At 40.6% G+C, this 26,277-nt stretch overlaps 1 protein-coding gene across 1 annotated transcript in view; it reads right to left on the bottom strand.

Moving 5' to 3' along the window:
- The window catches only part of LOC105383164 ((E3-independent) E2 ubiquitin-conjugating enzyme), a 31,808-nt gene extending 6,806 nt beyond the window's left edge, over positions 1-25,002 (bottom strand). The window contains exons 1-23 of the mRNA XM_048626892.1: positions 24,686-25,002; positions 22,756-23,000; positions 22,373-22,448; positions 21,973-22,125; positions 21,381-21,623; positions 20,769-20,880; positions 19,558-19,689; positions 19,059-19,198; positions 18,577-18,731; positions 17,980-18,105; positions 17,454-17,655; positions 16,680-16,805; positions 14,862-14,962; positions 14,403-14,538; positions 13,986-14,072; positions 13,555-13,702; positions 12,059-12,375; positions 8,007-8,096; positions 7,623-7,731; positions 6,814-6,932; positions 1,306-1,414; positions 821-929; positions 319-408 (exon numbers count right to left, since the gene is read on the bottom strand). Coding sequence (XP_048482849.1) covers positions 319-408; positions 821-929; positions 1,306-1,414; positions 6,814-6,932; positions 7,623-7,731; positions 8,007-8,096; positions 12,059-12,375; positions 13,555-13,702; positions 13,986-14,072; positions 14,403-14,538; positions 14,862-14,962; positions 16,680-16,805; positions 17,454-17,655; positions 17,980-18,105; positions 18,577-18,731; positions 19,059-19,198; positions 19,558-19,689; positions 20,769-20,880; positions 21,381-21,623; positions 21,973-22,125; positions 22,373-22,448; positions 22,756-23,000; positions 24,686-24,910 — 3,350 coding nt within the window. The 5' untranslated portion in view covers positions 24,911-25,002. The remainder of the gene's footprint in view (positions 1-318; positions 409-820; positions 930-1,305; positions 1,415-6,813; positions 6,933-7,622; positions 7,732-8,006; positions 8,097-12,058; positions 12,376-13,554; positions 13,703-13,985; positions 14,073-14,402; positions 14,539-14,861; positions 14,963-16,679; positions 16,806-17,453; positions 17,656-17,979; positions 18,106-18,576; positions 18,732-19,058; positions 19,199-19,557; positions 19,690-20,768; positions 20,881-21,380; positions 21,624-21,972; positions 22,126-22,372; positions 22,449-22,755; positions 23,001-24,685) is intronic.
- Positions 25,003-26,277: the final 1,275 nt, after the last annotated feature.

The following is a 26,277-nucleotide window of genomic DNA, read 5'->3' as shown; positions in this document are numbered from 1 at the left end:
TACCTATTTCGTCTGTGGTTTTTTGAGGTATTAAAGCGATGAGATGATAAACAAAATATACAAAATAAGAAAGTATAAAACAATAAAGAAACAAAATGACTGTTCACTCTAGAATTCTGTTTTGAAAGCAGGTATTTTGAAACCGATCAATCAATGTTGGTAATCAATGCCCTGCATGCTTTTGTTGAAGCCCAAATTATTGCTGTTATAATTGACCTCATAAACAGAATTCCTCAGCGAACAAGGGGTTAGTGAGTGGGAAAAGGTTATACGCCAATGTTAAAAAGGTATGTAAATAAACACAAAATGTAGGCTCACACTGAAAAGTGGTAGGGTAACTTCTCTTCGGTCGCGTTTTGTTTTTTCATTAAGCTGTTTAGGAATTCAGCCAGCTCGGCCGGCCGGCGCCTGCAACACCGAACATGTCACAACATTAACGTGTATTCTTTGTACATTGTGTATAATTTTAGGATATATTAAAATTAAATGTGTTGTACTCATGGTAATACGTCCAACCCTATTTCATTGCCAACAAAATATCACTGGAAAAAAGTGTAAGACATTAGTGTTAAATCAAATTATCTGTCCTATTAAACGAAGCATGGCACTCGCTGTAATAAAATGACAAATATTTGACTCGCAACCTTCTTACATCGGGCTAATATTTAAAGTCAGCCGCCAACATTATACTGGAAAACTTACTTTTTAGAGCTATAACCGTATAATTTTAATGCCCCAGCATACTTTTCCACTCAATCTGTCCAAATATTTTCACGCACACAAAAGCCTTATTCAACATCTAAGCCACCCCATCACTTACCGGCTGACTTCGGCGTGTGCCTTGACGAGCTGCGTGTGGATGAGCGAGCACAGCTTGTAGCACACGTTGCGGGTCTGGCCGTCGGAGGAGTCTCCGGCTGGCTCTGCACCTGAGGGGTGAGGGGTTTAATCATTGGATGGTGGAAATAAAGTTAGCATTTTATAGATAGAGGTTTCAGTGATGAGGACCATGAACGTAAATATCTGATAAACTACTTTAGGATTCTGAATTAAATTTATAACTAAACAAAATAAATAATTAACTTTTTTGACATCTACTTATAAAATATGGTGATTCTATTGACTCTACGAGTACGTAGCGTGGGACGCCTTCCAGCCTGTTAGACCGACTACTTTAGACAGGCTTTATCAAACCACTATCGGCTAACCACTAGGTTTGATAAAGAAGACCGAGATCGGAGTGAAAAGGCGGAGAAGATGATTTACTCAAGCATTATCACCTAGAGAGTGACTGAAAGCTCATACCGTTCTCTCCTTCTGGCTTTTCGGCAGCATCTTTCAATTCGCCGGCGGCCGCCTGCGCCTGCGCTGCGTCGATGTTCAACTGCAGCTGCTTCTTGGGAGTGCCCTCCGTCTGCAACAACAATAATGAATGTAATGTACTTTTGTATTGTACGGTTATCAGAATAAAAAAATCAAAAAAAAATCAAAAATATTTATTGCAGTACCATAAATTTCAAAAATATGAGTTGGCTGGGGCCTTCTTTTAAGTAAGAAATACCTGTACCAGAAGACCCCGCTCCTTAACATCCATCGCGTAATGGTAAAATAATAAAATATTTAACTTATGGATAATACTAACGATCTAATTTTTTTACAAAATTACCTTAGATTAATGAATTACTTATAAATGAATAGGTTGATTTATATTTGTTGTTAACATAATTATGTAATTTTATTAGCATGCAAAATTAATTAACTAATTACCTAACGTAGATTAAAAAATATAAAATGTTGGTTGTTTATGGTATGTATGCAATGCATGCATGCATGCGTATGTGTGTGTGTTTGTGTGTGTGTGTGTGTGTGTGTGTGTGTGTATGTGTGTGTGGGTGTTTGTGTGTATGTGTGTATGCGAATGAATGTGTGAGTGTTTGGAGACATACATGAGTAAAACCTGTTTTTTATTGTATTAGTGATTCCGTTTCGTCATATGTTTTGGGTTGTAACCAGAATTTAACAAGTTTTTTACAGTCTGAATAAAGTGTTTTATAAATATTTTGACTTTTATTTGCTAAATTATAAAGATGAGCAGATTGACTTGTATATTGTCTCTGGGCATAGGCGGATTTGGTTGTTTTTATCTCAATAGCTTTATCTGTTCTGCGTTTTTTGTAGAAGTCCGAGTCGTATGCAGTATGTTTGTGTCTTCTTATGATTGCCTGAAGCACATATAGTTTTCTAACCGTTAATAAATTACTTAAGGTATAGAGTTCATGTGTACCAAATCGGTATGGTTTGAAAAACATCACTTTAATGAGAGCTCTTTGTGATCTTTCTATTTGTAGGAATTTGGTTTTTGTTGCTCCACCCCAGACGGATAAACAATAGGTTAATATAGATTGGGCTAGAGCAAAGTATATGTTTTTTAGTAGTATTGGCGGAGCCACATGTCTCAAATTCTTAAATATCCATATCAATTTCCTTGTTCTGGAGCTGATCAGATCAATTTGTGCAAACCATGTCAATCTCTGGTCTATCATGACTCCCAGATATTTAACGGTGGAAACTTTATTGATTATAACACAATTGCAGATAGGATCTTCCTTAGACATGCTACAACTGTGTATTTTCACAACGAAGTCGTTTTTAGGTTGTGTTCGATTGTACATAGTGAAGCATATATAATATGTTTTTAGTGCATTTAAAGTTAGTAGGGATGAATTTAGCCATTTCAATATTTTACTTAAACATATTTCAGCATCTTGCCGTGTTTCCTCCCAGTTTGTGCCAGAAAGTACCACCGCGGTGTCATCAGCATAAGAGAATATTTTCCCGTTTTTTATATTAAGGTTACACAAATCATTTATGTAAACTAGAAACAGTGTTGGCCCTAAGACGCTCCCCTGAGGGACACCAAATTCGATGTTGGAGTCTTCACTAATGATTTGTCCAACCTTAGTTCTCTGCTTTCTTTGGCTTAAGTAGTCTCTGAGGAGTGCGAGAGCTGTATCTCTGATGCCCATATTTTCCAGTTTGTTTACAAGGATGGGTACACAGACGGTGTCGAAGGCCTTTTTCAGGTCCAAAAACACAGCCATACATTTTTTACCGCTATCAACCTGATCAGTAACATGGGCGGTCAAAGCTGTTACTGCGTCTTCTGTGGACATACCAGTTCGAAACCCATATTGTGAATCTGATAGTATGTTGTATTTGTTCAGATACATCATGAGTCTATTATTAATTAATTTTTCTACAATTTTGGAGATAGATGGAAGAACTGATATGGGTCTATAATTACCGACATCGCCTGTATCCCCACCCTTATGCACTGGTGTAATAATTGACTGTTTGAGAGCACAAGGGAAGACACCGAGAGTAAAGCACAAGTTGGCAAGATGAGAAATAACAGGCACAACATGGCACTTGGCTAGCTTCAGAAACTTTACTGGGATGTTATCCCATCCTGGGGCACTGTCTGACCTAAGACTCATAAGTATATTGTGTACTTCTTGGACGTCAGTTTCTAAGAGAACAAAGGAGTTAGGCTGCTTATTTGATGTTTCTCGGTAAGTTGGTGGTGTATTCTCCTTACATGTAGAAACAATATCTTCGGCTAGTTTTTTTCCAATGTTTGCGAAATAATCATTCACGTAGTTGACTGACTCAGACGGAGTTGATTTTATGTTTAGTAACTTTTTACTTTCTGTTTTAACTTTATTTAAATTTGAAATTGATTTAATGCTTTTCCAGAGTAATTTATTGTTTTTGGTTGAATTTTGTAGTTGGTTCCTGTCATAGTTTCGTTTTAATTTTTTTATTAAATTGTTGCAATAGTTGCGATATCTTTTATAACTTATTTTTAGGATTTCGTTGTGTGGTTCTTTATGTAGGTTTTTTTGTAAAGTGTTCCTATGTCTGATGCATCTCAATATGCCTGGTGTGATCCATGGTTTTATTATTCTGTTCTTTTTAGAAACTTTAAGAGTTGTGGTGCTTTCACGCAAAGATTGAGTGAGTTTAGCTACTAGTTGTTCTATAACAGAGTTTGGGTCGTTACAGTATAGTAGTTCTGGTAAGTTTTTTTCAGCGAGAGTATTAAGTGCCTTGTTAAAATCTGTTACAGTTTTAATTTTATTACATCTGTTTTTTAAAATATTTTGAGATAAGTTAAGAAATATCATTGAATGATCGGTTATTGTAGTATTTAAAATAGCTATATGTGCAGATATGATTCTCTTTTCAATTCTTAGCATAAAGTGATCTAAGCAGTTTCCATATCTTGTTGGGTAGTTGTGACCTGCCATTATACCGTGAAAAGAGAGCATGTCAAGATAACTATCTCTATTTTTACTGTCATAGGTTTGTTCGTTTTCTTTTGGAATTAGATTAATATTTATGTCACCTGTAATAATTATGTTTTTGTTGAACTTAAGAGATTTTAGATGTGAATCCAGAGAATGTATGAAATTATCAGCATTTTTGTTTGATGGGGAGCGGTATATTCCAAGAATGACAGAGTTATATGTATCAATCTGAATACATGATGCATGTTCCAGGTTGATTTCTTTTATATTTATTACAATAATATTATTTTTTATATATACGACAACACCGTCATTTTGATTAAGGTGGCGGGTGGTTTCATAAGTAATATAACCTTTCAAAGATGGAGTAGGTTTGTCAGAGTCCAGACGGCATTCGGTTAGAATGATTAAGTCTGGTGTAGCGCTTAGAATATTTAAACTTAAACTTATTTCATCGATGTTTGCATAAATACTTCTTATATTCTGACATAGTATATTTAGATCATTCTCTTTGATAGATATTCTTTGCGTAAGATCCTCTATGTTGCACTGAATACTCCGAGCTATTTCAATTTGGTCTATTTCATTTAAATTAAGTAGCGGGCTAGCCATGGACAAGAGTAGTTTTTAGTTTGTTGCTGTTTAAAGGGGAAGTCATTGTATTTTTTTGTGTTTTCTTGATCAACTGACACTTTATTGAGTTATTTATGAGTATGTAAATATGGTATATGTTGGTGGGAAAGTAAACAGGCAATTTACTGATGGATTTTATGTACTGTGAGTGTAAAAGGTGGTGTGTTATTGTGTGTGAGTATACGACGGAGTGTTTTGACTGTAAGTTTGTGTGTAATTTTGGTGTGTGTGTTACATTGTATGTTTGTGTTTTGACATAGTTGATAGAGGCAAGTTGTAAGATAGTCAGTAGCAAACATTTTCTTAATATGTCTAGTCATTTAGGGTACAGTTTTTGAATCTGGGCTTCACTAACGATAGGAATAACGGGCGTTTTTTCATCTTTTCTGACAAAAACTTTGCCGAAGGATGTCCAGCAAAACTTGTAGGATTGCGTTCTTGAGAGATCCCGAGCTAGAAAGTACAGACGAGCCGCCTTGGGCGTCAGCTGCTCTGAGACGTAAATCGGCGTCTCACCCTTTTCTTTAAAACCCAGATGTTTGGCACATAATTTATCAGACTTGTTTTTGTAGTTATAGCTCTTACAGGCAGCAATCAGATCTGTCTTTATCATTGTTGAGGTGAGTTCTACGATTATGTTTTTTGACTTTTCTTTTGTTTTTATTCTGTAAATGTCCTTGACGGCATTTTTTGAGAAGTCTTCACACTTTACAGTTTTTGACAGTTCTGACGTTAGTTGAAGAAGATCCTCTTTCGTCTCATTTTCTTTGTTAGGTACATTTTTTATTTCAATGCATGTTTTTCGATTTTGTCTTAACGAGTCCTCAAGCCTATCCTCCAAAATTGAGATATAGTCCCGATCCTTTCTTCTCTCTATCTCTAAAGTATCGAGTTTCTTTTTTAAATCTTCATTTTGGGCACTCAGAAATGTCAATGAGCTTTCTATATTTATCACCGTCTGACGAATATCCTTGATCGATGAACTGACGGTCTTTGATTCGCTTTCTTGCTTCACCATAAAAGATTTAATAATTTCTTTCATCTCCTCTTTGAAGTTCTCAAAGTCTAGAGATTTGTCTTCGCTGCGTTTTCTTTTAATGATCCTATTAGTAACATATCCAGTAGGAGTTGTATCTCCTTCACCGATCAAATTTATATTTGAAGTAGAGAGTGATTTACTTGCAGAGTGTTCCATTTTAATGTAGGCGTAGTACAAGGAAATTAAATTGATATAGTGTACCTCTTCACCTTCCGTAGGTAGATAACTCGTAGAAGTTGATTCGGCGCAGTGCTCTAGACACGAAGTGTAGGCATGCGCGTGAGTCGCACAAATAGCAGTTTCGTTGCAGTGCTCTCGGTGCGCGTAACTCTTTTGTCCGGTGAGGAGGGGCGCGGGCGCGGGTCTGCCGGCCGCTGGTCGCCGTGCACAGAAGTAATCAGGCCGATGCGCCTTTTTGTTTGTTGATAGAAATTAAGCTTTACACTGGTTAATTTAGGGGTTGAATTCACGTGGCGTTAAATTTGATTTTTGTAAGTTAAACTGGCCGCACGTCTGCTCCCGAGCAGCGATGGACGAAAGAGGATTTATAAATTTTATAGAGAATAGATTTATTAAAGTAATCATGGAAGCAAAATAAATTATATATTTAAAAACCATCCAGAAGTGCGAGCGTGTACTTTTGTAGTAAGTACGCGGTCTAGCTTCAAGCTTCATGACCGCAAATCGGAATCTTAGTAATAGTTATGCTTATAGAGATAAAAACAGAAGAAATCGAAAACTTGTTTCATTTACGGGAAATCACTATTATAATTTACTAAATCTACAAAAAAATCACCAATGAAATCACAAGTGAAATGAACTAACTTTTACCTCCATAGGCTCAGTGTTGGGCTCGGCGACGGGGGCCGCTTTATTGTCTTCGTTATCGATGAGCATCGTGTCCTCCACGTCCGCACTGTCGGGGACCTTCGAGAAGTCCGGCTCCTTGTCTGTAAAGGAAAATAATTATACATATTGAGGAATCGTAGCCGAGTGTTCATCGTACTTGTTCAAAAACGGCGATACGGTCGGGACCTATCGTATCATCTCGACGTGAGTACAAAAAAGGTACACACTTGTACAATTTCAAATCATTTATTAGATTAGACTAAAAGTCCATAAATTTATAAGTATAGTTTAACACAACAACAGTAACGCCAATGTACAGCGAAAAGCAGGTTGTAAAATAGCTGTTGACGGCACCGTAGCTAAGGCGGTAGTCAAGCTGCCGCCGAAGCTTGGGACCGCGGGTTCGAATCTCGCTCAGGGCAAACATTTGTGTGAAGAGCATTTGTGTTTGCCTTCTGTCTGGTTGTCGTTTATCTATTTAACATGTATCTATGTATTTATGTACATATATCAGCTGTGCGACGCCCATAATACAGTTTCTGCCTAGTTTGGGGTCGGATGGCCGTGTGTGAGATGTCCCCACATGTTTATTATTATTACAGCTTACCGGGCCCCTCCTCGGTGGGAGTGAACAGGCGGGTGAGCTGCTCGTGCTGTCTAGCAGACCCTGTGGTAGACACGTGAGTAGCAACAGCTTACCGGGCCCCTTCTCGGTGGGGGTGAACAGGCGGGTGAGCTGCTCGTGCTGTCTAGCAGACCCTGTGGTAGACACGTGAGTAGCAACAGCTTACCGGGCCCCTCCTCGGTGGGAGTGAACAGGCGGGTGAGCTGCTCGTGCACGCGCCGCTCGCCCGCGCTGGGCGTGCTGGCGCCGCGCTCGCGCACGCGCTCTAGCAGACCCTGTGGCACAAGAAATAGAGGTTAGTTTCCATTGGCTGAAGATCTACAGTGTGTTGTAAAAAGGGTATACTAAACCGAAACCTACATGTGCAGCATGGTATATCTAAGGCCGAAACGAAATCGAAATCAGAATTAGTATACCCTTTTTGTAACACCCTGTAGAGTAGGGACTTTGGGAAGAATTAAGGGTCCAACCTTTTAAGGATCTCGTAAATGTGTTAATAAAGCAGGTTGATAAAGCTGAAAATATAGCGTATTTAAATGTGGTTACTTACCAAAAAGTGATCCTCGTGGAAGAATGAAGTGCCCATCAGACGGTCTAGGAAGCGGCAGTCTTTATACAAGTTGAGCAGTTTGCGCATAATCTGTAAAGATAAACAGTTACTAAATTAATTAGCGAGCTGGAACAAACTATTTACAGACATTTTATTGTAACAACTAGTGTAGAACGACTCTATTGGGCTATAAATGAATGATAATACTTTTATTTATTTATTTTATTTTACTTTATTAGGGACAATAAACAGTTATACATTAAAGTGTAATACATTGTGTTAAATTTAAAAACTTACATAAATGTACAACCCACGACAATGTCCACAGGTTACAAAGAATCAATATTTATAAAAGAGGATACGCTATAAGAATATACTTAGGATAGCATTAAACATAAATCAGTAAATACAAAACCAAATAAACACACACATACAAACAGTGAATAAAATAAAAATAAATCACTATTTATAAGCATAATGTGGATTTTGTGTAAACATCAGAACAAGAACAAGAAGAAAGAGAACAAGAAATCATTTACAAACACTGTTGATTAGAAATAAGTACACGAGTGCAATGGTTTTTAAAGCAGGATGGTGAAGGGGCAAAAATATCCACGTCCACAAAAGTTCCATTATAGGTTTCAACCAGGCGATACAGGGGAGATCGTGAACCAGAAATGGTGCGATTGGTCCTCATGGCAAACAATCGTCGCACGCGCACAGCACGACGGTGAACGGTTCTTGGTACTAAGTAGCATAGACTGTTAGTTAACTGATTGCAATCAAATTTGTTGTGGCAGATTCCGTACAAAGTCATGGCTTCCAAAAGTTGGCGTCGGGACTGAAGAGAGAGAATTTTGTATTTTTCTAGTAACTGAGGATAACTGAGGGAGAATTTGAAAAATTTAAAGTGTACTGAACGAAGGAATTTACGCTGAACTCTTTCAATCATATTTATATATTTTTTGAAGTAAGGATTCCAAATGGGCACAGCGTATTCAAGTTGTGGTCTAATAATTGTTTTATAAAGATGTAGGCATGTTGAAGGTCGCTTAAAGTCTACAGCTGCTCTCATGACAAAACCATACATTTGGAAGGCCTTACTGACGATTTGTTCTATATGCTGGTCGAGTTTAAATTTAGAGTCAAGGGTAACACCCAGATCGCGCACCGTAGTAACTTCTCGCAAGGGGGCCTCACAGAGAGTGTAAGTGAAGCGAGTTATATTTTTATTTTTGGTAAATATTATTGTATTACACTTAGAAAGGCTAAGATGTAATTTATTTGTGATGCAATAATTAGAAAAGCGGTCGAGATCATCTTGAAACAGATTGCAGTCTGCAATGCTGTGAATTGTTTTATAAATTTTAAGGTCATCCGCATACAGTAAGAATTTCGTATTTAGGAAACATTTTTTTATATCATTTATAAAAATTACGAAGAGTAACGGCCCTAAGATAGAGCCCTGGGGAACTCCTGATGTTACTCGTACAGAATTGGAGGCAAATCCGTTGACCACAACTCTCTGGCTTCGATTCGAGATATATGAGCAGAACCATCGTAGAAGATTACCTCTAATTCCGTTATACGCTAGCTTATTTAGAAGGAGAACATGGTCAACCTTATCAAAGGCCTTCTGAAAATCCGTATAAACAGCATCCACCTGCTCTCGATTATCGATACTTTCAAAAATAAACGAAGTAAATAACATAAGGTTAGTAGTTGTTGAACGCTTTTTGACGAAACCATGCTGTTCGGGCAGTATGATCTTATGGAGAGCCGGATAGATTACAGAATGTATGAGTCTTTCCAGGAGCTTTGACAAGGCTGACATGATAGATATAGGTCGATATTTATCTACTTCACTTCTGCTACCACTCTTATGCACGGGAACAATGTTCGACATTTTCCACAAAGCCGGGCAGGTTCCCTCCCTCAAGCATTTGTTGTAAATAATGTAAAGAGGAGTGCAGACGCTTCCAGAAGTATTCTTTAGGAATATGGCAGGGAGGCCATCTGGACCAGGTCCCTTATTAGCATCTAAATACTTTAATTCATATTGAATCTTTTGCAGAGATAAATGGATATCACTGAGATGAACATCGCTATCAGAGAGAACAGAAGGGGGTTGCCAGGAGCTGGTATCAAGTGAACTTGGTTCATAGACTGATTTGAAAAATGATGAAAACATATTGCAGATCGATACAGGATCATTTACCACTTTATTGTTAAGTTTAACTTGTGAGGGTATCCCAGACTTATGTTTACGGTTAGAAACATACGACCAGAACTTGTTGGCATACACAACTGTATACTATCCTCCACGCTTATAATATATTTATTAAAACATTTTTCACATTCGTTCTTAAATCTTTTCCTGTACAGAGAAAAAATTTCATAGTCAGAAATATTACTGTATTTCTTCCACTTTAACCAGTATCTACTTTTGTTTTTATGAATATGGATTAAAGATTTCGAGAACCAGACCGGGAAGTTCCGTGTTTTGGAACTACAGAGAGGAACGTTTAATTTAATTATTTCGAATACTTTTTCGTAGAAAACATTTAACGCTTCCTCTGCAGAAAGATGATTTAGAAGGGACGACCAGGACATTTCCAAAATACTAGAGTTAAGTTTGTCATAATTTGCTTTATAAAAATTAAACTTAGTTAAAGAATTACTTTGTTTTAGTGGTGGTGAGGGAGCGTTAAACTTTACTATTAAATAGAATGATGGATGGAACTTACCCTCTGGCAAAAGCGGAATATTCGGTTTATAAACTTCACACTCGGTATTCGATAAAGCCAAGTCCAGTATTCCACCAGTTGAGTTAAAAATCGAATTATATTGCTTAATATTCATTCTTGATAAAAGGTCGACAAGATGGCGACCGGGGGAAGGGCCGCCGGATGTTAAACATTCCATGTGAGTATTATTAACACTCCACTTTAGTGAGGGCAGGTTAAAGTCTCCTATTAGTATAATACTATCAAAGTCTAGCCTACCCAATTCTAACTCCAGCTTGTCGAGTAACATGTTATAAGCTGCTTCGGGGGTTTTCGGTGGGATGTATGATACACAAATTAGATTATATTTTTTAGGGGTTGAGCTAGGCAATTGAACAATTAGACACTCACTAATATTAGGAGATAACGAGGATATAATGACAGATGGTTGAAGATTACGTAACACTGCAATAAGTACGCCACCGCCGTCCTTTTTACCTGTCAAAACACGATCACGGTCACATCTAAAAACAGTATAGCGTTGATCAATAAATTCATTATCTGAAATATGTGGTACGAGCCAAGTCTCGGTTAAAACAATAATATCATAGTTATTTGAGAGGATATTAAAGTATAGCGTATTGAGCTTAGTACGAAACCCACCACAGTTCTGGTAATAAATAGTCAGTTTATCATCCATTTTTATAATTTAGTACAAAAATAGAAATAGGTTACTAAGATAAATTATTGTGTAAGTACCAGATCCAATTTCACCATCGATAGGACCCATGCGCTTGGAGAATAGTAGGTATAACTGAAACATGAAAAGTTGAAACACAGTGCACTCGCATCCAAATTTACAGTAATATTTACTACTATATATCAAACCCAGAAGTAGTTTGTAAATAAAGATAGATTCAGGATATAAAATAAATGTTACAATATTAATTATACCCAGTAGCTTAAACATAACAAACAGCATAACTATACAAAAATATCTGTTATATAAAATTACGTAGTACACATTAGTTTTTAGAGCGAATTTTAGCAATGTCTTTTTCCGTTTTGATCGCAATTGAAGGTGAGGTATCAGTCTCCCGAACAAGTATTGTGGCGTGCTTAATCCACACGTATTTATATTTGTGGAGCTTGGCTGCATCGCGGCATAGACGAAATAACTGTTTATTTTTCAGAGTTAGGTGTTCATTAAAAACAAACAAAATACAGCTGCATTCTGGGCTGCATAAGGCCGTTATTTTGGTCAACTCCCGTGAACCTCCAACTCACTCCTTGAGACACCAGCGTGGATGGTTCTAGAACACTCACCTCCTGGCTCTGTAGTGCGGGGTACTTGGCGAACATGTCCTCCAGGCGGCGCATGGCCACGCGGCCGCGCTCGATGTGCGCCGCCACGCGCGGCTCCAGTAGACGCGGCACGGAGCTCCCGCCCGCCCCGAGAGACACCAGCGTGGATGGTTCTAGAACACTCACCTCCTGGCTCTGTAGTGCAGGGTACTTGGCGAACATGTCCTCCAGGCGGCGCATGGCCACGCGGCCGCGCTCGATGTGCGCCGCCACGCGCGGCTCCAGTAGACGCGGCACGGAGCTCCCGCCCGCCCCGAGTGACACCAGCGTGGATGGTTCTGGAAGGAAGTGGGGAGGTCAGTGTTGTTTAAAGTGCGGCCGACAGAATGCATTTTTAACATGTTTTAACGAGTCTTCTGGCTCTGCAGCCGCCCTCGGGGTTCACTACTCATCAAACTAATCTTATTAACCGACTTTTCTACCATAGCTTTCCTTATAAAACATTACCCTACTCCTTCGGCAGTCGGGTAAAAATTGCGCAAGCGGCGGCGGCGGCGGGGATCTCATTACCGTCAACGAGTCTTTTGATTCTAACTAACCTGTATGTTTGACCTATCATATCTCTGCTTCTATCTATCGTATCAACAAGCGGCTTATACCTTTAGAAAGCTTATGTTTTTAATATTTATTACTTAATACATTTGATACAGATTGTACATATTACATTTTTTTTATCTATATACCTACCTTACACAAACACTGACTCACCCACTATTTATTTATTTCTTTCCACACTTATAACCTATGTAATTATTAATATCTCATCACATAACACAACCCATCATAATTAATATATATATAATACCAACTTCGCGTTCGTGACTGAGGTCAACTCAAGGGCCAGCTGAAAACCAGCGCTGTGGCCTCACTGTCCACAGCATATGCTGAGCTGGTGCCGTTTTGACACTCTGGACAGCATCCTTTATTTGTTTGTTTGGTTTTTGTTTGTTTGTTCTGTATTAAGTATTCTCGTTATTTTGTTATTGTTTCTTTTTCTGTCTTATTATTCTGTCTCAGTGTGTCAAATAAATGTATCTTTCTTTCTTCTTTCTTTCTTTCTATGAATTCTAGATCACCCTACAGACACATAAATAAAGTTATAATTACTAGGTTCAGCGGGCGGCGGCGGCAGCGGCGGCGCGGCGGGGCGCGGCTCGGCCGCGTCGTGCGCTGAACTCTGCGTCTCCCACGAGTCTTCTGAAGCGGAGCCCTCGCAGCCCCACAGCTCATCGAACTAACCTTACTGTCTGACTTTTTATCATAGCTTTTCTATTAAAATAGCGCAAGCGGCGGCGGGGATCTCTTCACCGTCTACGAGTCTTTTGATTCTAACTAACCTGTATCTTTGACCTATCATATCTCTGCTTCTATCTATCGTATCAACAAGCGGCTTATACCTTTAGAAAGCTTATGAATTCTAGATCACCCTACAGAAACATAAATAAAGTTATTCTTACTGGGTTCAGCGGGCGGCGGCGGCAGCGGCGGCGCGGCGGGGCGGGGCTCGGCCGCGTCGTGCGCTGAGCTCTGCGTCTCCCACGAGTCCTCTGAAGCCGAGCCCTCGGAGCCCCACAGCTCGCCGTCTTCAGAGTCGTATTCACCGACCTGGGGCAGATTGTCTTTTATTAGTCAATGGCATTGGTTAATATTTGTAATAAGAGGATGGCTTTTAGAGTTCTTCTTAGTGTAGTTCCAAAAGGAAGCCACAAGAGTTATCAGTCATTTGTGGCAAGAAACGTAATTTTTCAATTATTACATTAAAATTAAATTTTATAAAACACGTAGTCACGTTTTTGAGTGCCATTACCATGAATGACATACTACCTTCTATGATAGGTGAACTAACAACACCACCATGTGGTAGTAGATTAGAAAAGTAGTATCTTACCTTGTACAGATCCTGTGGCCAGCACATGCTAGTGTGTCCATCCACCCACCACACCTTCACGCGACCGGACGGGAAGTTATCGATCACCTGCAACACAATGTTCTTTTAGGATTATATGTAATAGGATTAAATAATGCTTTCTCGGACAGCACAATTTAATATGCTGGACTTATAAATATTTAATCTGGAATCTGATGAATTTTTGCCTCCGTTTAAGACGAGTGAATGTTGGGCGGCCCCCCGTGAGACGATATAGTCAAGTCCGCGAGGAAGCACTGGATGCGGGTTGTCTCTGATCGGATAAGGTGGAAATCATTAAGGGAGGCCTATGTTGAGCAGTGGATGTCCTATGGCTGAGATGACGATGATGATGATGAGTGTTGTTAGGTGCTGGTGAGCTAGATGGTAGGCACAGACCTGTCCGGCGGTGCAGTTGGCGTCCTCCCCGGTGAAGTTGGCGACGCGTATGACGACGGTGCCGGGCCGGTACTGGAAGTCCGGGTGGTCCTTCAGATCGTACACGGACACTTCGCTCTCGTACAGCATTGTGGGTCTGCGGGAGAGATTAATTATTAGGTAATTGAAACAGTTTTTGTGCCACTCCACTACTTCTTTGTTGGCGGTCAGGAAAAGGACCTCTGCGTAGTTTTCTGTTCTTTGCCAAACGCGCCATTGCCTGACTCCCTATGGCATTAGTCGGTTTAAAAAAGATGTAGGTATCATTGGAGAACAAACCAAACACTTCATCATCATCATTAGCCTACGGCTTTATCCGGTCGTTTATTCGGTCTTTTACTGCCGTACACTTCGGAGCATTAAAGAACAACACTTACTGGTCAAGTTACGTGATGAGTAGGTACTGTAAAGATAACTTACACAGGGTGGTCGCTGGTGGTGTAGGTGCGGTGCCAGTGCACGACGGCGGTGCGGCCGTGGTGGTCCACGCGCTGCACCACTCCATACTCGCGGTGCTTCAACTGGAACACATAGTATACAGGGTGTTGTAAAAGGTATAGTAAGTTGAAAAGGGTTTGGCGTTTTGGAATATTTGTTGTAAGTATTAGGATTTGCTGTGATTTAGAATTGAATGTTGTGGCACGATTTGGGAGGGTTGTTGATTATGAAGAATTTGAGATTAGATTTGTACAGTCGCCGACTAGTGTTAATGTAAAAGTGTTTGTCTGTTGTATGTTCATCTGAACAATTGAATAAGGCGTTTCCATATGTAATTTAATCCCCTCATTCATAGAAAAGTTACAGAACTTTTTAGCTGTTGAACTGTTTTGTCTCTCTCTGTCAAAGAACAAATTATTCTTTCACAGAGAGGGACAAAACAGTTTATTAGTTAAAACGTTCTGTAACTTTTCTATGAATAAGGAGGTACGAATGTAACTATAACTTGATGAGGGGAAAATATTGAATTGATTCAATATATATACGGGCGCCAAGATAAACAGTTGCAATTCTCGTGTAAATAATTAAACTAGAACTCGTGCATAACATTATAACTTACATGCAATAAACAATAATTGTCAAAGTAACATCAGATAATTAATTTAAGTCTTTATAAAATACTTACAAAAGTATAACATAATCAATGAAAATAAAAATATAATATAACTACGCCAGCCAATATTTATTCCAAGTGAAAAGGGGTCATTATACTCATGAAGAAGGCCTTTCTACGATTCAAGTGAGGTATCTGTTTCACTGACACGCGGTCATTGTGGAGGTATACCATTTAACGTCTCTTGCACGGAAATTGATAGATACCTACAAGTGCTTAGCAGTTAGGAAGGGCAGCCGAATTAACAATGTCTAAGATATAGAAAATATAATATACTTAACAACAACATAGCAGGCATTTAACACATAACAACACTTACTGAATTCATAAATTGCGTAATCTGTTAATGCAGAAATATATTAAAAACCAAATACAGGCTGTAACGAAGTGGTAGTAATCATAATCAAAAAGTAGACAAACTTGCCTTCAGTTGGGTTCATTTCATTATTGAAAAGATTTACCTACCCGTTTTTTTAATAGATCTACTTATTAAATCACTATACTCATTTCGGTGCACCCTGTATGTATGATATAGCAGTAAACCATTTAAGATCCTACTTTGAAGCTGGCTTCGTAGAATGCGCTATTATTGAACGGACGATATCATATTACATGTCATAATTTCGCACAGAAGGCAACCTAATCTGGTCTGGTGAATCAACAAAGGGACATGAATACCTCCTAAGAGTGCCTTTCCACCAAATATGTACTTTGCAGATGCTACGATGATGTGAGAGAAATCCGTTTTCACCAGTGTGTCTATCACGGGCTAACATGGCAATACGCTAGCGTTGCACGATACTACACAAACATATGTAAAAACATTACCCTCCTTCTTCGGCAGTCGGGTAAAAAGAACAACGCCAACGTCACTTGTCATACAAATTGCTATCGAATTACGCTAGCGATTTGAGTTGACAGCACTCGTGATCGAGGCCCTGCACTATGATACATGATTAACATGATATATGGATGGACCAATGAATATGATTGGATGTCAAACACATCCCCAACGTAGCAAAGCATATCTCTGGTTGAAAAGCACCCCTACATTCCTCGAAAAGTTAGTAAACATAAAATCGATTACAAAATAATGAATAAAGACATATGTATAGATGTATATTTACGTGATTATTCTCCTCGACGGAGGCGGCGCCGCTGACGACGAAGTCCCCCGGGAAGCACTCCTGCCCGTCCAGATGGTGGATCGGGTACAGCTGCGTGGACGGGATGCCCATCTCTATGGTGCCGTCCTGTTGGCAAAGATGTGTATATAGAGGGGTGTGAATTGCAATAACGCGAAATATTATTAAAGATCAATAAATGTTCTGCTTTCTAATTCTCTTTTCATATTTGTTTCCAAATTCTTCAAGGCATCTAACCACGATCAACCAACACCGTACGTGCGTACCGTACGCACCAGCCTAGGCTTTATTTATACTATGTAGTCATGTAGTATACTAAAGCACGGTCGCTAAGCAGAGCGAAAAACGGCCATTGCTTTTTTATATCAGTAACCTTGATGGCTGGCGGCACAGATTGCGATTGGTTGTAACTAAATGCAAAGGTCAACGTCCGATTTTCTCTGTGCTCTCCTTGTCTTCTGTACTTAAAAACGAGTGACACCTGCCAGACCACATGGCGGGCGCGCGGCGCACCGTGCGCTTGAGGCGCTTGCCTCGGTTTTATACTATCTATATCTAGTGATGTAGGACTAAAGCACGGTCACTAAGCACAGCGAAAAACGGGCATTGCACGCGCACAATAATAGAGCCCTCACGCTCGCACAGTTACCTTGATGGCCGGCGGCACTGATTTGCGATTGGTTGTAAATAAATGCAAAGGTCAACGTCCGATTTTCTCTGTGCTTGCTGATCGACCTTCATAAGCAAGTGACTCACCTGCCAGACCACATTAGCATGGCTAGTAGTATGAAGCGTCTCGACGACGACACGGTCACCGACGCGCGGCGGCGGCGCGGCGGGCGCGCGGCGCACGGTGCGCTTGAGGCGCTTGCCTCGCAGTAAGCGCACGGCGAGCTGCGGCGACCGCTTGCCGCGGCCCGAGGCGGCGGAGGAGCAGCGGGATGACCAGGTGGCACCGCTGGGGGGTGGAAGGAAGGTTAGAATAACATAAAAACTATAAATATCTGATTAATAGGTTTTGCAAAACTCACAAATGGCTGAATTGAGAGTTTCATGGTAATTTTTACGCTCTACGGGTAATCATTTTAGGGCAGTTACCGGAGACAAGCTAGTTACTTACACATAACTCCATCCTTCCATGTGTCTTCCTATAAAGCGTTACAATATCTTTCAAATGCAAGATGCGCGGCGACTACTCAATTCACAATAAATCGCCAGCCGACCGTGTGAAAGAGAGAATGACTATGTACCTAATGCAATATGCACTTGAAAGACCACATACCTATCAGTGTCACTGCCTTCACTGCTGGTGTTTTCCCAGTTGTCAGAGTCGTCATCGTTGAGACCGGTTTCAGATGACTTGCTGTCGCCATTCAGTAGGGAGCTGTCTTCCTTTGTTGGCTCGGGACTGGAAACAAAAACAACAAAACTTTTACAACTGATAGACGGCGGAGAATCGTACGTAGAAGAAATACACCAGCGATCCTTTATATTGATATCGATCTACGGATGCTTATCCACCCACTATTATCTACTCTACAGCACGCAAATTGAAGAGCTCTCTCTGATCCATCAACCATATAACCAACACAAATAGAGTGAGTTTAGTACGCGTACCCGTAGATCTCTTTGAAAAAGAAGGGGTGTGCGCCATAAGTCGTTTTATGGTGTCGAAGGAGTGAGGAGCGTAGAGGACCTGGTAGGGTGCGCTTGTTAGCCACTACACCGACATCCTATTGGTTAATCAGACGCCAATTAGTCGCTGTGATTGGCGCGCGACTGTGTATACGCCAAACTACCTTGACTTTATGAACGTGCCCTCAAGAACCGATGAAGAGGCAGCAGCCCTATCTCCGTGTGATGCTGAGAGTGCACTGACCTGATGCCGGAGTCGTTCTTCTCCTCGGCGGCGTCGTCGTGCGCGGGCTCGGGCTCGCCGGCGTCCACCTTGATGCTGGGGCAGCTGCCGCCCGCTGGCAGCGCGTGCTCGGAGGAGGGTGGCTTCTCTTCCATTGTGTCGATCTCCATGTCGTGCTGGGGGGAGAATTGGGGATTAGAATGTGGGTGGTGGCAAAAGAGAGTGGGGTAAATAAGCTGAACTGGAGTTGTCACTGTGGTGAAAGGATTAGCCATTTAGATAAGATATCATGTTATCAGCCGTGGTCTACCCCGGGCTGCACCGGACTCATATAAGATAGTCGATACGTCACCCGAGGCCTCTCCATTCATACACCTTAAGTTGTACATTATACGTTTCTCGGTGCTTAACAAAGCCTCGAGAGCGAGCGCAACGGAAAACTCTTGACACGACTTGTTGTCTATATCTTGCGCTCCATGCTACGTATGCAAGTAAGTACTCACATCCTGCTGCTTCAGCTTCCTGTGCGCGGCGGCGCGCTTCTTGGGCCGGGAGGGCACGTGCTCGGCCGAGTTGGACTCGGACTTGGCCGCTTCCTTCTTGGTCGGGCGGGTCTGCTTGCGGTGGTTGCGGTAGAACTTGCCTGGTAGGAATGATACATAATCAGTATTGAAGTTTATGGTTAAATTTAACCAATGGAAAGACGTACAAAAACACAATAAATGACAGCTAAATATTTGCTTTGTACTTTGCACGACGGTATTGCCGAAACAGCTAAAGTCTGCCTCTCTTTATGGTTAACGCACATATAACCGTTACTAAAAGGGATCGCCTCTTTTTCTTCTGTCAACTAGTAGAACGCGAGCTCGTGAACGCCTGGCGCGAAGGCGTGGGGCAAAGCCGGTGACTTTATGCTATACGATTGGCTGTTTTGCCAGATGGTTACAGAGGGTAGTTGTTTGTAAATAAATAAAGTGTTGTTTTATACAAAGCTCTACTCACTCTGCTGCTTGCGCCACTGCTTCTTGCTGACGAAGGTGTCGTCGGCGCCGATGGTGAGGAAGTTGCGGTCTCCCACCTGCAGCGTGCAGGGTTCGAATACGTTCAGCAGACTCAGCTTTTTCAGGTCTTCGCCTGAGGGGATAATGGGCAGGTTGTTTAGATACAGGTGCAGCAATAAGGGTATATATGGTAAGACGAAAAGTGTGGATGGAGTGGTCATTCTCAACAAGGTATGTTGGATATTTCCTTTTTTTTATTTATAATTCCTAATTTATATGTAATCTATGTAGTTTAACTACAAAGTTAGTATCCAGCAAAAAAACAAAAGGCTTGTGCATTAATCCCTACCTTAAATAGTATTTTAACTTCAGCATATTGAGTTGTTCTGGCTATTTTTAGATGCACGTGTCAACAAATGTTGCACGAGTAAATTGAGAAACTTCGCATGACCTTTATAGGTATGCTATCAAAGCTATTCGAAAGTCAGAGTTCAAATTAGTTAGTTCAAAATGTAGTTTCAGTTTGCAAATATCATCATTTACATCTATATTGAACATAAGAGTACTGTATATTATTACCAACATCGTAATATAAAATCAATACTTAGTAAGTACTCACTGTGATTTCAAATTGAAAGGGTTTAACTTATAATAAGCTGACTTTTCATTCTAGTGATTGTGTAACTTTGCTTCAACAAGTTGGCAATCAAGTTGCTAACTTTGCTCAATGTAATGCAAGCTTCAAACACTAAACAATAGAGAAAAAAAACTTTGGTTCAGTGAGTGAAGAAACAGTTCTAAACTTGGCTATTTATTTCTTATACCTGTAGGAACTGAAATCGTAAAAATGTTCATTGTTCATACAAAATCAGACTTTTTATTGTTACCAAAAATCTATAAGCTGCTTGTGACAGATTTTTTTTCTAAGCTCGCAAAAGGTGAATTTATTTATTTATTTATACTTTTATTGCACAATATACAGAAGTAAATATGTACAATGAATTCTATGGCCATCAAGCTTCACACACTTATTTATATTCAGATATTTGCCAAGCAGAACCCCAGAGCGAGGCGAGGCAGAAAAGCAGTGTGCGAGGTAAAAACCGACCAATTAAATTGCATCTAAACTCCGCTCCTCAAATCCTATTGGCTGCTGCGCTGGCCACTCCACCATGTTCCGCTTCAGAGGAAAAGCGACCCTAGGGCACATACCTTCAACGAGTATCTTGGGCTGCTGCGGCGGCGCGTCGGCGGCGTGCGTGCAGAGCGCGCGGCACTGCCAGTGCACGCTCACGCTCTCCGTCACCACCGCCTCCACTGTGAACTGCGGGTGGAGGTGGAATGTTAATAAAAGTATTTACCACATTAATTATTATAAATACTATGTCGAGGGGTGGCGAAAAGAACTGGCAAACTCTCAGAAGACCACCGACAAAGAGGTCCGATCGGACCAAATTGCATAAGTGTAGCACAGCACCATTTAACTTCGTGATGGTAGATGCGTATACCCTGCAGGCATAGGCTGAATAAGAATTGTTTATTTATGAGGGGTAGCAGTGGCTAGGTAAAGCGATGTGCGTATGTACAAGGCCTTTTCTAATCCAACTGTGGGTGATAAGAGGAGGTAGAATGAATAAATAAATAAATAGAATAAATAAATAGAATGAACACCTAACTTGTATGAAATAAGTTCATTATCATCAACCATTGTCCTGCTGTCTTCTCCCGACTACCGCACTCTGTTACCTGCATTTATCATCAAAATCTACACATAAAACAACAAGTGATATAAATATAAAGTGATAAAAGACAGCAAAAACCAACCTTATGCTCATGCATCTTATATTTCCTGGCGGCCTTCATCTCCTTGGTCACATTCAACCAATTAGCATTATCCAACGATCCCAGAGGCCCGTAGACCACCTGACCCGGGTAGAACTCGGACGAGGAGTATGGGGTGGTGCGGCGCCGGCGCATGGAGTAGTCCTCTAGAGGGAAGCTGTCGAGGTCCGGGTATTCGAGGCGGGAGCCGTCGGAGGATACTAGGCGAAGTTTGCTGTGCACCGCCTGTGGGGTAGGGGTTGAAGTTGTATGTAAGGTATGTAAAATATGGGGAGCATGATTGAATATATTGGTTGTCCAAAAAGTCAAAAGTTTATTAAATTGTAGCTTAGGTAAGGTACAAATCTATGACGAAATCCGATGGAGCCCATTTAACTTACATGTAGCTTTCGATTGCTTACTGTTACCTCATCACAAAGTTAGCTCAAAACCACTTACATTGGTACGTGTCTTACTCCACTACCCAAACCTTCACAGGAGAAAAGAACCGGGTACCCCCAAACTACTTTATTAACATGAAATCCTGTTCTTCACGTTTAAGATGGTGTATTCCGTACTAAGTTCCCTCACATACCTTGGACGTCCCAACCCACGACTCAAGACACACGGCGAGGTCGGGCGTGAACTCCTCCAGCGGCTGCAGGCGCTCGCTGGCCACGCCCGGGATCACGTGCTTGGTGCCCACCACCTGCAGCGCCGCCGTCATCACGATGTCGCGCTGCGTGTCCTCGCGAGACAGCGACGCGACGCCAGCGTGCCGGAGTTTTAACAAATCAAATGCCATTTACTCGACGCTATCATCATGTCACCGTCACGCCCCATCGACTGCATACTTCCTGGAGAGGAATCTACAGCAAACCCCCTCGAGGCGTGGCGCGACGCTGTCATCGCGTTGCACTCGCCGTCGCGCTACCCTCACTTTACTCTTTGCGGATCTACCTATAGAAAAAACTACACCATCCACCCTCACATACCTTGGAAGTCCCAACCCACGACTCAAGACACACGGCCAGGTCGGGCGTGAACTCCTCCAGCGGCTGCAGGCGCTCGCTGGCCACGCCCGGGATCACGTGCTTGGTGCCCACCACCTGCAGCGCCGCCGTCATCACGATGTCGCGCTGCGTGTCCTCGCGAGACGGCGACGCGACGCCAGCGTGCCGGAGTTTTAACAAATTAAATGCCATTTACTCGACGCTATCATCATGTCACCGTCACGCCCCATCGACTGCATACTTCCTGGAGAGGAATCTACAGCAAACCCCCTCGAGGCGTGGCGCGACGCTGTCATCGCGTTGCACTCGCCGTCGCGCTACCCTCACTTTACTCTTTGCGGATCTACCTATAGAAAAAACTACACCATCCACCCTCACATACCTTGGAAGTCCCAACCCACGACTCAAGACACACGGCCAGGTCGGGCGTGAACTCCTCCAGCGGCTGCAGGCGCTCGCTGGCCACGCCCGGGATCACGTGCTTGGTGCCCACCACCTGCAGCGCGGCCGTCATCACGATGTCGCGGCAGTAGCCTCGCTGAGTGTCCTTGCCGGCGATCAGGCGGCGGACGACGTCGCCCGGCATGAGCGAGCGGTCTGCGAGGCCCACCTGCGGGTGATGGAAGCTGATGGAGACTGTGGAACTGGTATTGTTTTTGCACTGACAATTTTTTGAACTGGTGTTGTTTTTCACTGACAGACCTCAATTGTTGAAGGGACATATGAATGCCACCTTGTTTTTATACAGCGAGCCACTTGGACAGTTTGTAACTGATGCTAGTCAGATTGGCCACTTCTTTCAGCACAGTAACAAACCTGAGTTAAGCTCTTGTTTTTGTCCCTGACTCAGTAAGAAGGAGGCTACAAAAATTTTCCCACATAGATAACATCAGGCAGTGTTTTAATAGAATGGTACACATACAATCATAATTGATCCAAACAAGGGCAAATAATGTTTAATTTTAATAGGCCATAACCATAAGAGGGCCTACTAGTATTTATTTCTATTATTTCACCGGGAATAGTGATTTCAAATTAGTATGGTGCAGAAGTGTATCAGTAGAGTGGTGGTAGCTCAGTCGGGTAAACACCTGCTTCTCACGGCAGAGATTTGGGTAATTTGGGTTTGAATGCTGGCACTGATGCGTACCAATGAGTTCTTTAAATTTAAGTACAATGTATACCATCACTCTTACGGTGAAGGAAAACATTGTGAGGAAACCTACATATCTAGATTTAGCACATCTAGATATGTTAACCCACCAACCCGCAATGGACCAGCGTGGTGGGAAATGGTCCAAGCTTAGGAAGGCAGTTTAGACCCTGGGGATATGTACAAAGGTTCCACTCGAGAGAGTCAGGTGCAGGTACTAACACCCCCACAGAGAATAGAATAGAATAGTGTATCAATGGTGGCAACTCTACTAATTCATACAAATTTCTGTTTACCCTCCGCTAATTGAATAGTGTAAAAACTCACACATAGCATGCAGGTTTTAATCATAAATTCTAGCAACTTCATTATTAAATTAAATATTTAAGCTTAATGGATAAAGTCATAAGCTTTACTCCAGCCAACAAAAATACAGTGAATTGTTCATGTAAATCCTTCATGTCATAAATAGAGAGTCAATTTGATAAATGTATCTATACTTTATCCACATGCTATTCATTATGTGGAGGGAAATTAAAAGTAATATAAAATAACAAATTAAAGCCATATTGTTGTATTTGGAAAATGGAAAAAAGCTATGACAGGGCAAGACCATTGCTATTCAAGTTCAACACCCCTGTTACTAATATTTTTTAAAACAAGCATAATTTACTTTTATGCATATGTATGTACCATTTGCTACAATATTAAACAGATTAATAATCTGTTTAATGACCCTAAACATGGTTAAAATTTTGCTATTTAACAAAGAAATTATCATCTTGAGTTAACTGAATTAAATTCAAATCTACCCTCAACAGACAATACATGCTGGTTACTCTAAAAAGGTGTTTTCATGTACTAGTGAGCACTAAGAATGCCCTAGTACAGTTAGCAGCTGAAAAACACAATTGGCTTATCTTTTACAGCTAATCATTTCATGAGAACACACTAACCTACTTGACCATGCCTGATTCAGATTTCGATTCGTAATTTCGCCGGACTGCGCATGGAATGGAGGTGAGACGAGGTTACTGTGCTCATAAATAACCCGGAGATTATTTATCGATAATTTGGTTACATCAACGGCTACACATGCCGATAATACCTACAATGTAATAGTTTGCAAGTTTTACACATACCGTCTTTTCAGACACCACTCTTTCGGTGCCGGAAGGATGCCAGACAACCCGAATTTCGCCTTTTTGTATGGGGGTTTCAATGTCGCTTTCTTGATCACTGGAGTTGGCTTCATAGTTTTCAAGCACCAGGCCGAACACAACTTGACCACGATTGTTGATTTTATACACTTCATCCTCGTAAAAATACTGAAAATCAGTCGGTGAGCCCGGATTTTGCCCCGCCATGTTGACGGGAATTATCTGAAGACACAAATAATTTTGTTTTTTACGTGATTATCTTCTTTCTGACAGCTGATTGCAATAAAATTTCTGGCGTACGCATGCGTCAAATTCAATGTTGTAACATTTAAAAAAAACTTTCTACCCAATTCTAAATTATGAGTCTGGGTTCATATAAATTTATTAAAACTAGCTGTTGCCTACGATCTCCACTGCGCCTTAAATTAAAATTTTCCCGTGAGAATTTGAAATATAATATTATAAATGCGAAAGTAACTGTGACTGTCTGTCTGTTACTCTTTCACGCCAAAACAACTGAACAGATTTGAATTAAATTTGGTATTTCCGATTGGACAGCTAAAAAATGTATGGGATGACAGCCAGTGCCAAATCGAAATCGTTAAAAATCTGTAAGTTTTCGTGCATCAAAAGTTCTTTTTATTATTATTATTATTATTAACTATTAAATTCTTTATTGCCCAAAGTAAATTGGTACAAAGGCGAACTTAATACTAGCAGCATTTTCTACCTGTTAACCTTTGGTGATGTTGAAAAAGTGATTGGTAGTGCTTACGATAGAAGATGGTCTGCTTTGTTCTAAAACATAAATACTTATTTATCAAAAAAGGTCAATATCTGAGTTTCAATTTCAACACTAGGTACCCAAATAATCTGGTGCTGCCGGCCGTTTAAACTGCATTGCATGGTAAAAATTGCCACTATATGCTAACTTGCATGTTCAATAAGTTACCTGCTAGATTTAAGACAATGAGATGGAACATATTTATCAGAGAAGTAAAAAATTGGCTATGTTGTAAATGTTTCTACACCGTGCAAGAATTTATAAATGGAAAACATGACTGCTCATAATTATTAATACTGTGTGTTTCTTGTAAAACTTAGCAAATATATGAATGTAATTTAAATAATATTTTAATTTGTAATGTTGCATGTCTAAATTTGACAATGTGCTGTAGTTTTAGTATTATTATTATGTCTCAATGATTTTCACTGATTATTGTAAACCAGCTTATTGTGACCACATTCTTTGCAATAAGTAAATGATTTTGATTTGATTTCGTTTCGACCGTTAAATAATAAGCCAGTATATTTGTATTTCATCAAATAAAATCACGGATAAATAGCAAATTTGTGTAGCTGTCCAAATTATACATATTTCGACGACTTTAATGCTAAAAGCATTTTCTACCAGTCAACCTGCAGGAGGAATTTAAGTATAGAATGCTATTAGCATTAAGTTCGCCTATGTACGTAAGTATGTAAATTTAATCATGTGCAATAAGGTATAATAATAATAGGTATTATGTCCATCTCCTGCTTCTGAACCGATTTGAAACCCGGAAATTTTCAGC

Source organism: Plutella xylostella, chromosome 17 (genome assembly GCF_932276165.1).
Source record: "Plutella xylostella chromosome 17, ilPluXylo3.1, whole genome shotgun sequence".
Taxonomy (NCBI): domain Eukaryota; kingdom Metazoa; phylum Arthropoda; class Insecta; order Lepidoptera; family Plutellidae; genus Plutella; species Plutella xylostella.
Note: the sequence above shows the minus strand (reverse complement) of the source record. Positions and strands in the feature narration are given on the sequence as shown.